Consider the following 15,138-nt stretch of genomic DNA (forward strand, 5'->3'; position numbering starts at 1 on the left):
TCACTCCCCACAGAAGCTAGGTAATGCAGTGGATAGAGTACTGAGCCTTGAGTCAGGAAGATATATGTTCAAATTTGGCTCCAGACACTTATTAGCTGTAGGATTCTTAGATAAGTCACTTAACCTCTGTCTTCTGTAGTTTCCTCAGTTGTAAAGTGAGAATAATAATAGGACTGACCTCACAGGCTTTGTTGTAAGGATCAAATGAGACAGTATTTATAAAAGCACTTAGCGTAGTGCCTACCACACAGTAAATGCTTCCCCTTCCTCCTTATACTTTTCCCTCTCATTTCCTCAAGCCATTATAGTCTGTCTTCCAATCTCATTAGTTAATCTCATTAGTTAACTGAAATTTTTCTTTTCAAAGTTAACAATGATCTAGTGTCAGATCTGGTTGTCTTTTATCAGTCCTAATTCTTCTCAGCCTATTTGCTGTAGTTGATGCTGTTGACTACTTTTCTCTTGAATCCTCTATCCTCTGTGTTATTGTGACTCTGGTTCATCTCCTACCTGTATAACCTTCTTTGTCTCCTTTGCTTTCTCATCATCATCATATCCCCTAACTGTGGATGTTCTCCAGATTTCTCTCCTCGGTCCTTTTCTGTTTTTCCTCCATACTCTTTAAGTAACATCATCCATTCTCATAAGTTTAATGGATATCTCTATAAAAATCTAGGTCCCAGACTTATAAATCTATGTAGATCTATCCCAGATGTAGACATTCAGTCTTGATTTCTTCCTGAGCTTAACTTCCTTTATCACCAATTGCTTATTGGGTGTTTCAAACTGGATGATCTTAGAGAAATCTCAAGCTGAGCATGTACAAACTGAACTCATTGTCTTTCCTCTGTAACTGTCCTCATACTCCAACTTGCCTATTTCTGTTGAAGATGCCACTGTCCTTGTATTCTTCTAGTTTTTAACTTTAACATTATCCTGGACTTCTTTCTCTTCCACCCCTCATAGCCATTCAGTTGCCAAATCTTATGGTTTATATCTTCACAACATCTGGCATCCATCCTCAGTCTTTGCTGAGGGACCATCTTAGTTTATTGCAATAGCTTTCTCCTGGTCTTCCTGCCTCAAGTCTCTTCTCATTCCAATCCATCATACATAGTTTTGGTAAACTAATTTTCCTTAAGAATGGATCTGATCATGTAATTTCCAGGCTCAATCAACTCAAATGGTTTCCTATTATTGTTTCTAAGATCAGATATGAAGTCTATTTTTTAAAGGCCTATGCTACCTAGCCTTAACCTATCTGTCTTGCTTCACTGGATATTATTGCCAATCCTTCTCTGAGATTTGGCCAAACTGGCCTTCCCTCTACTACTTGTAAACAAGATTTCTTCTCTGTTACTTGTGCCTTTGTCTTTCCTACATGTCTGGAATGTACTTCCTTTCTGCTTTCAACTAATAGAGTTTCTATCTTTTTTTTAAGACAAAATTCAAGCACTATCTTTTACATGAAGCCTTTGCTGATCCTCTCATCTGTTAGTACTCTCTCATCTGTTAGTACTCTCTCATATATTCAGTTTATATTTATGCTCTGATATTTTATGTATCTGTTTTCTCCTGCGTTGGAAAGTAAGCTCCTTGTGAATATGAATTATTTTGGCTTTTGCAATCATATCCTTACTACCTTTCCCCTCTCTTTTTTCCTTGGTATTTCCTCTCCACCTCTAAAATCAAAAGAAAACAGAAAATATCTGTCTTTTTTTCCATATGTAATGACTTTTCTTTTAGAAGAATATGAGTCACTTATGATTTGTGCAATTTTATTTAGTTTTTTCTTAAATTCATTTTGTATTCTTACATTTTAGACCCATCTTATTTCTATTCTTTGTTCATCTTTATAGTAGTTTTTCTTTCTTTTTTGTTTTTGTTTTACTTTTGGAATGGAGAAATATTCCTGGGCTTTCCAAGTTTATATAAATGTAAAATGAATGTATCTTCCTTCAGTAGATATGACCTCTGTCTTTTTAGTCTCAGGGAGATTTCAAATATGAGATCTGTTCTTAAGTGTTTCTGGAAACTACCTGTCATTTGGAAAAATTGGGAACATTGTCTTGCCCCTTGATTAGCTGATACCCATATTTTCTGTAATTGTGTCAGAAGTGAGCCTGAAAATCTCTTGAATGAGAGTGACAGCCCTCCTGTAAAGAGTGTATGATTGTCATTTTAACTTCTGACAGACATCATTTTAGTACTTGTTTTGTGAGTCTTTGTAAAGTATGAAAGTCCTTCTAAGTCTATGTGCTACCTTAATGATGTGTAACTAGTTCATATGTTGCCTTCCTCTAAATTTGTGTTAGAGGTAAAATGTATATGTTCTGCACACATAAGTATTCCACTTCTTACATAGTTCTCTATATTGCCTTCTTGTGATCTAGTCCATTTTAAATTCTTTTTCATTTTATTAAATTTATGATAGAAAACATAATTTATCCAATCCTAGAAGGATGTTGTTTGAGGGTCTTCAGCCTTGTGATGAAATCTAATCCAGTCTAGAAATCCATTAATTCCCTGTTATGTATAAGATCCTGCTATTAGGCAGGGGATAGAAACACAAAACTAGAACAATATCTACCCCCTATTAATAAGAATATACAGGTTAATATGAAGAAAATGAGAATTCTATCAATTAGGGGCCTCATGAAAGGCTTCTCTTACTAGGGCATGCATGAGTTTATCCTTAAAGGAAGCTAAGTATTTTAAGAGATAGAGGTGAAGAGGGAGTATGTTCTAAGTTTGGGGGACAGCTTATGCAAAGGCGTGGAGTAAAGAGATAAAATGAAGAGTTTGGGAAACAACAGGTATCCTATTTTAATTTAAAGGTAGAATATGTGAAATGAGAATAATATATAGTAATTCTTGAAAGATAATGTTGGAGCCATATCATGAAAAACCTTAAATAAATTCTCAAGTTAGGATTTTAAAAAATGATCAGATTTATAAAATTCATCATTATATAAAATTTTTCATTCATTTGTTGAAAAAATATTGAGTAACTGCTATGAACATAGTCCTGTATAAGTTGGTGTTGTAGGACACACATTTTAAGTACACAGTGCCTCACTTACTGTTTGGCTTGTGGAGATGAGGAATGAAAAATAAAAATAAAATTAATGCTATGAAATAATAAATGAGCAAACATCACCTGATTGATAGGTACAATAAGTACTATGAGTTCAAAAAGTTCAGTTTAAAATAGAATGATCCGGGAAAGTTTCCTGGAAGAAATAATATTTTGAACTTTGCACTGAAAAGTAGGTAAGGGGTCAGGGCCAAAATGGCAGATCAGAGGCAGTAACCCATGAACTCTTTCAAAATTCCACTCCAAGCAACTTTAAACTAAAATGTCAACTCAGATTTTAGGGCAACAGAGACAACAAAAGAGTAAGACATTTTTCCAGCCTAAGAAAACTTAGGACGTACAAAGGAAAGGTATGTAACATCAGGGTGGGTGGCCAGCCTGGAGTACATGCAAAGAGAGCATCAGTGACAGGTGAGATGGTGGCAGCAGCAGCAGCAGCTGTGACACTTGCTCCAGTTCCCAGCCAAAGGTCTAACCTCCTCGTTACTGGATCTGGTGCTGGGCTAGTCCCTCCCACTCATTCAGGCTTCACAGACTTTTTCCTGTCTTACTACTGACTTCATTATAATCTTCTTTCCCTCCCCTTTCCACAGTTGCCCTTTCTTTGTACTAATCATTCCTGTGACTTCACAGACCCAAACTTCCTTCCTTAGTTGCCAGTACTCTTAGTGTGTTTTTCCCTTGTCTTAGAATGTAAGCTTCCTGAGGGCAGGGACTTTCTCTTTCATATTTGTATTTGTATGCTTAAATATTTTTTCATTCGTTCTTATATGTAAAAATAGAAGAAAAAAGAAAAATGGAAAGATGCCTCACAGGTTTCACATTAGGGAGGCAAATAAAAGAATTGGCAAAACAGATTTTATTGTGTGTTCAAATTGTATTAGTCTGAGTGATAAGTTCCTATATCAGGGCTATGGCAATGTCAGAGGAGAGAAGGGGGCATGTGTGAAAAGTGTTATGAAGATAAGATTAACAGATTTTGACAATGGATTAGATATAGGAGAGGAGAGAGTAAAGAGGCACACCTAGTTGAACGTAGACCCAAGCTGTACTTTTCTTTGAGTCTTTGTAAATGTTTTGGGGTCACATTCTCTTCTTTTGGGTTTGTGTTTTGAGCATCTCTGTCAGCATAATAGCTATTTTTGATGAAATTCTTCATTTGTTCGCTGACTTAGACTCTTGAACAAATGACTATGAAATTTTTGTTTCTGTTTTGTACCCTCTTGGGTTGTATTGCTGCTTTCTCAGGGTATAAATGGTTGTATTCTTCAGACACTGCAGGGACAGCTCAGACTGGATACCCTTAATCTTTCAGTGTCCTTGTTGCCATCTGATCTAGAGTAAAATCTGAGTGCTACCTTCCTACTCTGAGGTCTGCAAGCTCCTGACTTAGTTTGAGTGTGAACAATACAACTGTGGACTTGGCTCTGGTTAGACCTTCAGTAGACTGCTGCTGAACTTAACCACTATCAGCCAATTGAATGCTGCAGACTCCGAGGGACAGAATTGCAGGTTCTGTCCTCATTATTTTGATGCAGGTTTACTTTGTTCCTGGGGTCAGAAATACACAGTTGCACCTTGATTCTTTATTTGCTTATGCCTAGGACTTCCTATCTGGACCAATACACCTAGGCATAGGATCCCATGCTGGATATATTACCCATCCCTGGAGCGTGAGCAACAGAGCTGCTGATTGACACTTGCTGTAGTTATCAGCAAAAGAGCAGGCCCCCTCATTATTGAATATGCACCCTCTTCTTGCTTGGTGCCCAGCAAAAGAAAAACCCTTATTCAGTTTAACCCTGGGTTTGAATGCTTCATGTAATTCACTGCTGTCCTTTCTCAGTATCTGCTGACTTTCTGTCTCTTTATGTTGACTTGGACTAGAAAAATGACTCACTGTGATGTTTTGTTTTTTTTCCTGGTTTCCCCATTAGGACTCATTCCATCATGAAATCTATTCCTATTAGGGAGAGCTGGGTTGTACTGCTTTTTCCTTTTCCATCATCTTGACTGATCTTCCCATTCTGAAGTGTTGTCAATATAAGCTATATGTATCTACTTTCTTTCCTCTCACTTTGTTTTTAATCTCCTTACAATCTTGCTTCTGGTCTGATCGTTCCACTGAAGCTTTTCTCTCCAGTTACTGATGAACTCTTCCAGTAGACCAAATCCATTAGCCTTTTCTCAGTCTTCATTCTCCTTGACCTCTCTGCATCCTTTGGCACTGCTAAAGATTGTCTTCCTTTATACTTTATCATCTCTAGGTTTCTGGGACACCAGTCTTTTGTGGTTTTCCTTTTACCTATCTGACTACTTCCTTCTCCTTTATTGGATCTTCTTGCAGATCACACTCTCTGCCATAGTTTTGCCTAATGGATCTGTCCTGGACTTTCTTCTCTTTTCCTTCTATACTATTTCACTTGGTGACCTCTTTAACTCCCATGGATTTAATTACCATCTCCATGGTGATGATTCTCAAATCTATCTGTCCTGCCCCAAATTCTCTGCTGACCTCCCACCTTTAATCTTGTATCTCCAACTGCCTTTCAGACATCTCAGACTGTATGTCCAGAGCTGTTTTATTTTGTATTTTTGTTGTTATTTTTGGAAAACATAATTTTACTTCCATCTTTTGTTTTTAATATCATTTACCTTTCCCACTATATCTCTCTGTACACCTTTGCCCAGAGAGCCTTCCTTAAAAGAAAGTTCCAAAAAACTAATGAACATATCAAGAAAATATGATATTAGTTTTCCATACCCATATTCTCCATTTTTATAAAGGAATAGCTGGAGGTGACTTTTCATATTTCTTCTTTGAGGCCTTACCTGGTCATTTTAGTTTCACAGCAGTGTTTTATTATTATTGTTCATTGAATGCATTTATGTTACATTCATTATGTATATTTTTTTCCTGGTTCTCTTTGCTTCACTTTATATCAGTTCATAAAGCTTTTCTGTATTCATCATTTCTTACAGTACAGTAATATTCCATTACATTTATATGCCACAATTTGTTTAGTCATTGCTTAATTGATAGGTACCTAATTTGTTTCTAGTTTTTTGCTACAGCAAATAGTACTACTGTTAATATTTTGGTATATAAGGGATCTTTCTTTCCGTCATTGACTTTCTTAGGCTATGTTCCTAGCAGTGGATAGAGACATTTTATTTGTCATTTGCCCAATGGCTTTCCAGAATGTTTGGACCAATTCAGAATTTTACCAACAATACCTTTACAATTGTATTATCTTGTTTTATCCCCTCAACAGCCATGGGAGATAGGTGCTATTATTAATCCCATTTTATGGATGAGGAAACTGAGACAGACATGTTTAGTAATCTGCTGAAAGTCAAATGGTTTGTAAGTATATGGAGTCAGATTTGAACTCGAGTCTTCTTCACTCCAAGTCTAGTACTTTATCACCTTGATGCCTAATGGTATAATTAATAAACTACCAACCAAATACTTTACAAAGGTAGGTAAAATACTACCAAATCATTTAGAGGAAGAAGAAATTTTGAATGTTGAGGGAAATCTTGGTGAAGTTATGAATTGGTCCTTTCATTCTCTTTTTACTCCTAGTTTGTACTTTCCCACCCCTAAAATAAAAAAAAAAAAAAGAGTAATAAGAGCCCATATATACAAGCATTTATAGAAGTTCTTTTTGTGGGAGGCCAAAATTAGAAACTAAGGGGGCATCATTCTCTTGGGGAATGGCTAAAAAATTGTGGGAAATGAATACAATGGAATATTATTGTGATATAAGAAATAATGAAATGGTTAATTTCAGAGGAAATTTGAAACTACAGATTTAAGTGAACAGTACAAGAACAATTTATATAATAATAACATTATAGAAATAAAACAAACTTTGAAAGACTTTAGAACTTAAATCAGTGCAATGATAAAACATAAAGTGAAATGTTCCACTTACCTTCTATAGAGTGGTGATATAATTAAAATGCAGAGACTTAATTCTGGACAGTTTATAGTGTGGCAGTTTGTTTTGCTGGACCATGTAGGTGTATGTATTGAGGGATTTATCTGTTTTTCATGTTTTTAAAAAAGATTGAGTAGTGTAGGGAACAAATTAATTTTAAAAAACTTGTTACTTGAAAAATAAAAAATAAAATCAAAAGAAATCTGCCAAGCCTAGAGGCCTGTATTGGGCTACCCGAGTCTTTCCTACCTGTCCCAGGTCTTCGGCTGGCCACGCCGGATGCACATATGAGAGAAAGGACGTTCCAGAGTCAAACAGGGGTTGAGCTTTATTTCAGGGTCCGGGTTACAAATGCAGGGGAGTCTTCCTTAGGAGGAAGAGGGGGAGATATCCTAAGGAGGCTAAGCTTAAGGGATTGGAAGTAGAAGTACAAGCGGGGAGAGAGGGGGAGGGGAGAGAGGAAAGAAAAGAAGCGGAGCCCTACTTTTCTCTTTGGCTCCACACGTGCTAAGAGAGAGCTTTCTGGCTTCCTCATTCCTACTTAATCTTCAGCCACACAGTTTGCATCTCAATACCATGCTGTTAGGTAACTAGGTGTGCTCCAATCCGGGACGACCTCGAGGGCAGGGAGACTCCACCCATCACGTATCTCCGGGGGAGAGGCGGAAATACCCAAGCTAGCCGAGCTAGCTCAGTCTGACCTTCTCGAACCCCCGCTGTTCATGGAGGGCCTCGTAAGACTCTAAGATTTAGAAGTCCCACTTTTACCTGCCCGAGACTGTCCACACGGAATTGAGCTTCCGGTCCCAACAGAAATCATTAGAAACAGGTAAAATCAAAGAGGGAATACCTTTTGAGAAAAAAAAAGGAACACTTTCAGCCAACTCCTTTGCTTGCCACGTACTCCAATGAAGTCAATGACAAAATAAAGTCTTCTTTTGGTTTCATATCCTTTGATCACTTATCTATTTGGGAATGACTTTTAGTCAGTCTATTTCTGTTAGTTGTCTGTACATCTTGTATGTCAGACAAATAGCTAATCAGAGATATTTGATATAAAATTTTCTTTTAGTTGACTGCTTTTTTTATCCTTGTAATAGTTTTGATTGTGCTAACACTTTTCATTTAATCAAAATTATCCATTATCTTTTTTGTAATTACCTCTAACCTTTGTTTGGTTAAAAATTAATTTTTTATCCAGAGTTGTAAAAGGCATAATATGTGATCAGCTTCTATTGTGATTTTTAAATTGTCTACCTTAAATCCAGTCATGTATCTAATTTTGAATTCTTACATGGTATAGGATTTTGGTCTAAACTCAACTTCTGCCAGAATGCTTTCCATTGTTTCTAATGCTGTTGCAAATGCTTATTTTAGGCTAAGTCCATCAATTTACTAGCTATAAAAGTACAACTTACAGGTGATTGATGGGACTTATAATTATAATTATAATTGCAATTATAATTATAATTACAATCTAAATTTAAGTTTATAACTGATTTGCTTACAAAAGGCAGTAAAGAGAAATTTATATGAATTAAACTTTAAAGTAGAACTACAGTGCTTAGGATTATAAATATTGAAGATTGTAATTTGTAAATCAGTTTAAACTAAATATTGTGGAATAAATATTTCTTAAAATGGAAAGTAAGATATTTTCTATCCCTTATATTACTAGAAAAACAGCTAAATGACAGCACCTTCATCATTTTGATGTAATATATGGTTTTGAATAAAGAGTTTCATGAATACTAGTTAAGGTGGAGTCTTTGATTTATTTTGTCATGTGTCACTTTAAAAGAATGTTTGTTGCTATGACAGGATGAAGTAGCAGCCATAAAAGTTGTGATTCTGTTTGGTTTGCTGAAAGATATTTATGTTAATTTAGAGCTGTGTGTGCAGATGTTATTTCTCATTAGGATAAAGTTACCAATTTAACTATTCTCTAAATTTTAAGGGATATCTTTTCCATTAAGATAATATTTTTAAATGTTCTATTTTGTAATTGATACTTCATTCCAGAAGATATATATGTATATGTATATGTATATATACATACATATTAGTATAACTTGAAAAAATCACATTTCTAATTGATATCCATTATGTGTTAGAAGTCATTGTAGAGTCTAAAGATTGAATGGATATGACAACTGAGTAACATTGTCATTTATAGACTAGTCTCAGGTAGTTCCATGGCTCTACGTTCATCATTTTTGAATAGAATGTTCCCATTTTCTCCATATGTTGTTGCTTTTCATCATTGTTGAATTAGCAGAGAAAATTTAGTTACCAGAACTTAATTTCTTCTTATTTGGGTTTATTAAGTTCAACTAAAGGAAATAATTCATTGTTTCAGTTAATCACATATACATATATACATTTTTTTTTTCAAATTTTCAACCTTTTAAAAATAATTTATGTACATTGTGATTTGGATATGTAGTTTTAAAGAATTAGCTAATTTCATTAATTTATTTAAGAATGAATCCAACAGTTTTGCCTATTAAGAATAGGATAAATATTTTAATATATAATATGTTTTTACAAAGGTAAGAAATTGTGGTGTTCCTATGTCTTTTCAAGTCCTTGGCATAACTTGATAACTTTTTGGTTCAGCCTTGAGTATGATATTTGTGTTAATATATACAATCATATGTATTATGACTTCAATTATGTAATTAGTGATATGTATAAGTTATTTCATTGTAAATTATTGGACACTGCCAGTAACTGTGCCAGTAAAATTAAAATTAAGATTCAAAAACTTTAATTTTCTACTTAGTTATGGAAAATAATTGTTGACAGGGAAGACAGCATATTGAAATGAACTTGTCTCCTCCATTTTATTCTTATCTATCTAGAGATATATTACTCTAGAAATATAATTATAGAAGCTTTAAAAATTTTATTAATATATTTTTAAAATATTCTAATTTCCTAATATCCTGTCTTCAGAGTCAGTTGCTTTGATTCACATAGATGGTATAGTTTTTTCAAAGTTCCTTTTTTTCTACTAATTTTCTTAGATTCCTGTATTTTTAAATTCCAGATTTATCATTTTCTTTTTCAGAGGCTCTATTCCTTTTTTAAAATTAAATTTTATGTTTTTCAATTACATAAACTTTTTTTTCTGCCCAACTTCTCACCATGGTGAAATAAATCCCAAATCCTTGAAACAAATATACATTGTACAGCAAGTCAAATTCCCATATTGATTGTGTCCAAAAAGTATATCTTGTTCTACACCATTAGCATGTTATCACCTTTTTTTTAAAGAGTGAAGTAGTATGCTTCATCACTGGTCTTTTTAAATTGTGGTTGGCCATTGCACTGATCACAGTTCTTAAGTCTTTCAAAGTTGGTTTTCTGTTGTTCTTGTTGGATAAATTATTCTCTTGGTTTTTTGCTCACTTTATTTTTTTGCTCACTTTTTTTGCATCAGCTTAGGTATGTTTTCCCAGGTTTCTTTGAAATCATCCTTCCATAATTTCTTATAGCACATCTATTAAGGGAGATTATCCTTTCTGTAATTTGTCTTATTTATTTCTTCTTTAATAACTCAGATTCCTGATTTTCTAGTTTCTACTCTATTTCTACTCTAGATTTTCTTGCTTTTGTTCCATGATGTCTGGGAGATCACAGAATTTATTTTCTTGCTCTCTTTTTTATTGAGAGGTTTTATTTCTATTTCCTCTATACCATTTATTCATTCTGTTCTGGACATTTAAAAAATTCTTTTCCATTTTTCCTCCTGTTTTTAAATTACAGGACCGGTTTATCTACTTGGAAGCTACTCTTATTATATCCAGATTTTTTTTTTTGGCTATTTTGTCTTTAAACACCTCCCAAACCTCTACTCTCCATTTTTTTTTCCCTTTAAATTTCTGAAAGTTTGTCTCAGGCTTCTTTCTTGCTTTCTGACCCACTTTTTTTTTTTCTTTTCAGCACAGGACTTTGAGGCAAATCAGCTTTAATGTCTTCTAGTTGGGGATTGTAGGAGTTTCTCTGAACCTCTAGGAGAACATTGACTCTCAGTTCTTGACTGTTTTCCCTTAGATATAGAAGTATCATCACTTCTATCTGGCTTTGCACCTCTCATTTCCCCCAGTCATAGTTACCCCCAACCCTCTTTTATTGTCATGTGGCTGGAAGATCAGTGCCTTCTACCTGGTGTGTGTAGTGTTCAGATTGGATTATTGCCTTGAGGGGATTGGGTAGGGATCACAGTAGCTTGAAATACAAACCTTCTAAATTGTTTGTGCTGGGAGGGCGAAGACTAGGGTGTGCAGTGGCCTGGGCCTGACTTAGGTTATTTGCTTAATAGGTCAGATATTGGAATGAAATGAGACTCTCCTGAGTTGACAGTTAACAAAAGGAGCTGTACCTAGCCATTGCATATGAAGGGCATTCAACAAGGATATTAAGTAAGGACACTATGTTGTTTAAACTGAACACAGCTTCCTAGTTGTTCCATGATTGTAACCTTCTAGAACCTCTTTCCCCTAAGCCAAGCAAATTTTTAGAAGAATTTCTGTACTTTTAAAGAAAGGAATCTAGCTTAGCTTAGGCCCCAGGGGAAAAGTTAGCCAACCCTGCATAGCAAAATCTTGGGAAATGTTGTTCCTATCATAGAGGTTAAGGTGAGTGGAAAGTTTAGGTAGCTTAGTACTTCACTTATTTCAGAAGACTTCACTTTACATCATCTTCCCTTGTGATATAGACAGAGATTTGGTATATACTTCCTGTTTTGAGGTTGTTGGGATATATAGAGGGTAACTCATATACTACATCTTGCTGATTTTTTGTGTTATTTGTGTTAAATCCAATAAACTGATTATGCATGTGCCTGAATGTCATGTCTATATTAAAGAGTAATATGTAAGTTTCTTCCCAAGAGGGTCTGAGTATTTTTAACACCTCCCATCTAAGACCTAAATAAAATCCTTTTAAAATGCTAAGCACTTCTTTTTAAAGTGTTCTAAAGAATTAAGTATTTCACATTCTTCATGTTTGGTAACCAGTTTTTAAAAAACATTTTAGCAAGACAATAATTTTGCCTGACAAAATACGTAACCTTACAATTCATGTATTACATTCTTTAATGTTAAAATGTCAGTATAACTGTCAGTTGTTTTCATTATTTTATAAACCTTTTTGTTATTAAAATATTTTCTTTAAAAAGCTTATTCCCTACTCCCATGCCATTACCTCAGTTTTGAGGCAGTGACCTTATCGTTACCTAAATATAAGTATTTTGAGTTTTACTTTTGCACATGTTTTTCTTATAGAGAGATTTTTCAGAAATTTCTAGATATAATATAATCTTTTTTCCCCCCAGATTCTCCAGAAACTGATATTGCTATGGAGATAGTGACACCAGAACAGCAAGTCTCTGAAGCAGTGTATGACTGTGTTATCTGTGGACAGAGTGGCCCATCCTCTGAAGAGCGACCCACAGGGCTGGTTGTGCTGTTACAAGCGTCTTCAGGTAAGTTTCTTGTTAAACCACTTCTCAAAATCAAAATAGTAACTTTTTATTATTTTGGAAGAGCACCAGATGTGGAGTTAAGGAATCCTAAGTTTGAATCCTGTCATTTAAATTTTAAATACTTACACAGATAGTAAGTTATATAACCTCTCTGTCTTAATGTGTGAAATGGAAGCAATAGTATATTTACTACTTATCTCAATGTTTTTCTGAAGGAAATACTTTGTAAACCTTAAAGTATTTAAATTATTAATAATTATGTTATACATATACATAAATGTATACATACATATATATGTTTTAATTTTTAGTGTGTAAACCATTGCTATATGTCAGGATGCTGAAGTCTAAATCTATAACTATGGATACAAAAGCAATGGTTTGTTTTTATATTTTGTTTTTGGTTCTTAATCATAAACTAGTTCATTAGTATAATGCAGCTTCAGAGAGAAAATTCATATTGAAAAGCTTATTCTCAGTGTTTTGTAAAGCATTTGAAAAATGAAACATTTTAACACATTGTTCACTTTCTCCTTCCTCCTCTCTTCTCTCTCTGAAAATGAGAGAGGCATTTTTTTAAGATTTTCTTTAAAACTCTAGTTCCAGTATCTCTTTCCAGAATGTTGCATATTCCATTTTATCAAAGATAGTGATATGTATGGGTGATATTTCAGTATTCCTGTTGTGAAACTAAACCTTAGTAGAAGTTGAACATGTTGTAGTATTTTTGGCATTTTTTATTTTCCATATTTTTAAATTGTAGTTCTTTGAAAAAGCTTGAAGCATTTCTCAGCATTCTTCTCCAGTAACTACTCTTTGCCATGCTCCCTTTACCCAAATATATTTGGAGATAATGATATCTTTTCCACTCTGTTCAGAGTATTTCTTCTGGGAAGGATCACTTGCTTAAGCTGTAATGCTTGAAGATGAAGTTAGGCATTCCTCCTGAACGTCTCCTGAGGTGGTTGATTTGTAGTGAGAGTCCAAAGCCTATAAAGTCTCTTGGTACAGGTTTTTCCCATCCTGAAATTACTTCATTTTTTCTCTACCCTTTAATGATCGACTCATTTGGGTCACTGCTTTAACTTTCCTTTCCCTTCTGTACTTCCTGTAGATAGAAGGAAAATATCGATAAGAACTCAGGTTTAATTATTATAAATATAGCCCATTTGGAAACTCTTACAGGAAGAATTTCACAGCTATCATTGCTTTTTCCCCTTCAGGACTCCTATTCCTTTTCCCCGCCCCCCCCCCCTCCCCCCCATCCCATCTCTCATCCCCTTTTTTGGTGACTCCTCCTTAGAAAACTTGTAGCAAAAGACCCTTCTTCAAGGTTCTGTTTCCTAGTCCTCATCCATTCTAACATCCTTTAACTTTTAAACACCATGTTAGAGGCTTTTCTAATCATGTTGTTATCTTTTCTGTCCTCAGGGAACCAGGGATTTTAACAGTGTAGATAGGGTATTCCTCATATGTTAAGTCCCTTTGACAATGTGTATTAAAAAATTTTCTGCAATTAATAATATTGCTTGGGTTAGGACCCATGTGACAGTTCTCTGTTTACTTCTCATATGATCCACAAGTTGACACTATTCAGTGAACTTCTGATGGCAGCAGACTCTCCAGCTACTTCAGAAGAAAATTATATGCTTCCGGTCCTCTCATTAAGATTCTTTGCATAAATCCTCAGTGAACATAGAGAACCAATAATTCTTGGTTGTATTCTGGCCAGAACTGGGAGTTAGACTTAGAGTCAAGAAGACATGTTCAAATCCTGCCTCTGAGGCTTCCTTCTTGTGATCCTCCCTTCTCCATGCAGATCTTGGGTGACTCAGCTGAAGAATTTGAAGTAAACATTTTGTAAAAATATTACTTTTTCAGATGCTTTACAGAATAAGTAAAAATAAACTCCTAAATATGAATCTACTAAATCATTTCATTTTACTAATATACTAGTTTGTGATTAAGAACCCCTCCCACCCCAAAAATTTCTTTTATAGTTCCTCATAGATCTAGCTATAACTGTATACATTTGTAGATATTTCTTGATGACAAAAACATGTTTATATAATACTTAAAGGTTTACAAAGTACTTTCCTCACAACAAATCCATAAGATGCATATTTGATAGGTTAAATGATGTGTTTAGAATCACACTACTATTATGTGCCTTGAACTCGGATCTTTGTAGTTCTGAGGCTAAGAGTATCTTCAACACCATGTTGCCTTTCATTATTGACCTTTCTATCCCTGTTTCTTTAGTATTCAACCAAAGAAAAGAGAAACCTTATCTAAATCCTTAGCTCTAATCGGTTTTACTGGCAGCCTATCTCCTGAATAAATTGAAATGTACAAATTGAGAATTTTGGTCCTAGCGTTAGTGAGCCTTGCGTCCTAAGTCTATTTATTTGAATAGAAATAGTCTACAATGCGGTATCTGCATAGTCTACTTTGAGATTTTACAGTTACAAAACAAATATCTTATTTCATTAGGCTCAGAACTGTTGAGAGTATAAGTATCATTCCAAGGAGTAGCTAAGTGAAGCATGTTATCACTCTAGAAAGGACAACAACTTTCATACCTATATGAGATAATAAAGTGT

The 15,138-nt window shown here is 34.6% G+C and overlaps 1 protein-coding gene across 10 annotated transcripts in view; it reads left to right on the forward strand.

Annotated features, from left to right (window-relative positions):
* UBR3 (ubiquitin protein ligase E3 component n-recognin 3) overlaps positions 1-15,138 on the forward strand; it is a 314,350-nt gene that overhangs the window by 167,271 nt on the left and 131,941 nt on the right. For all 10 annotated transcript variants that reach the window (XM_072612278.1, XM_072612269.1, XM_072612275.1 and 7 more), the window contains one exon: positions 12,386-12,535. In XM_072612278.1, the coding sequence (XP_072468379.1) occupies positions 12,386-12,535 (150 nt within the window). The remainder of the gene's footprint in view (positions 1-12,385; positions 12,536-15,138) is intronic.

This window comes from Notamacropus eugenii, chromosome 5 (genome assembly GCF_028372415.1).
Source record: "Notamacropus eugenii isolate mMacEug1 chromosome 5, mMacEug1.pri_v2, whole genome shotgun sequence".
In the NCBI taxonomy this organism is placed as follows: Eukaryota; Metazoa; Chordata; class Mammalia; order Diprotodontia; family Macropodidae; genus Notamacropus; species Notamacropus eugenii.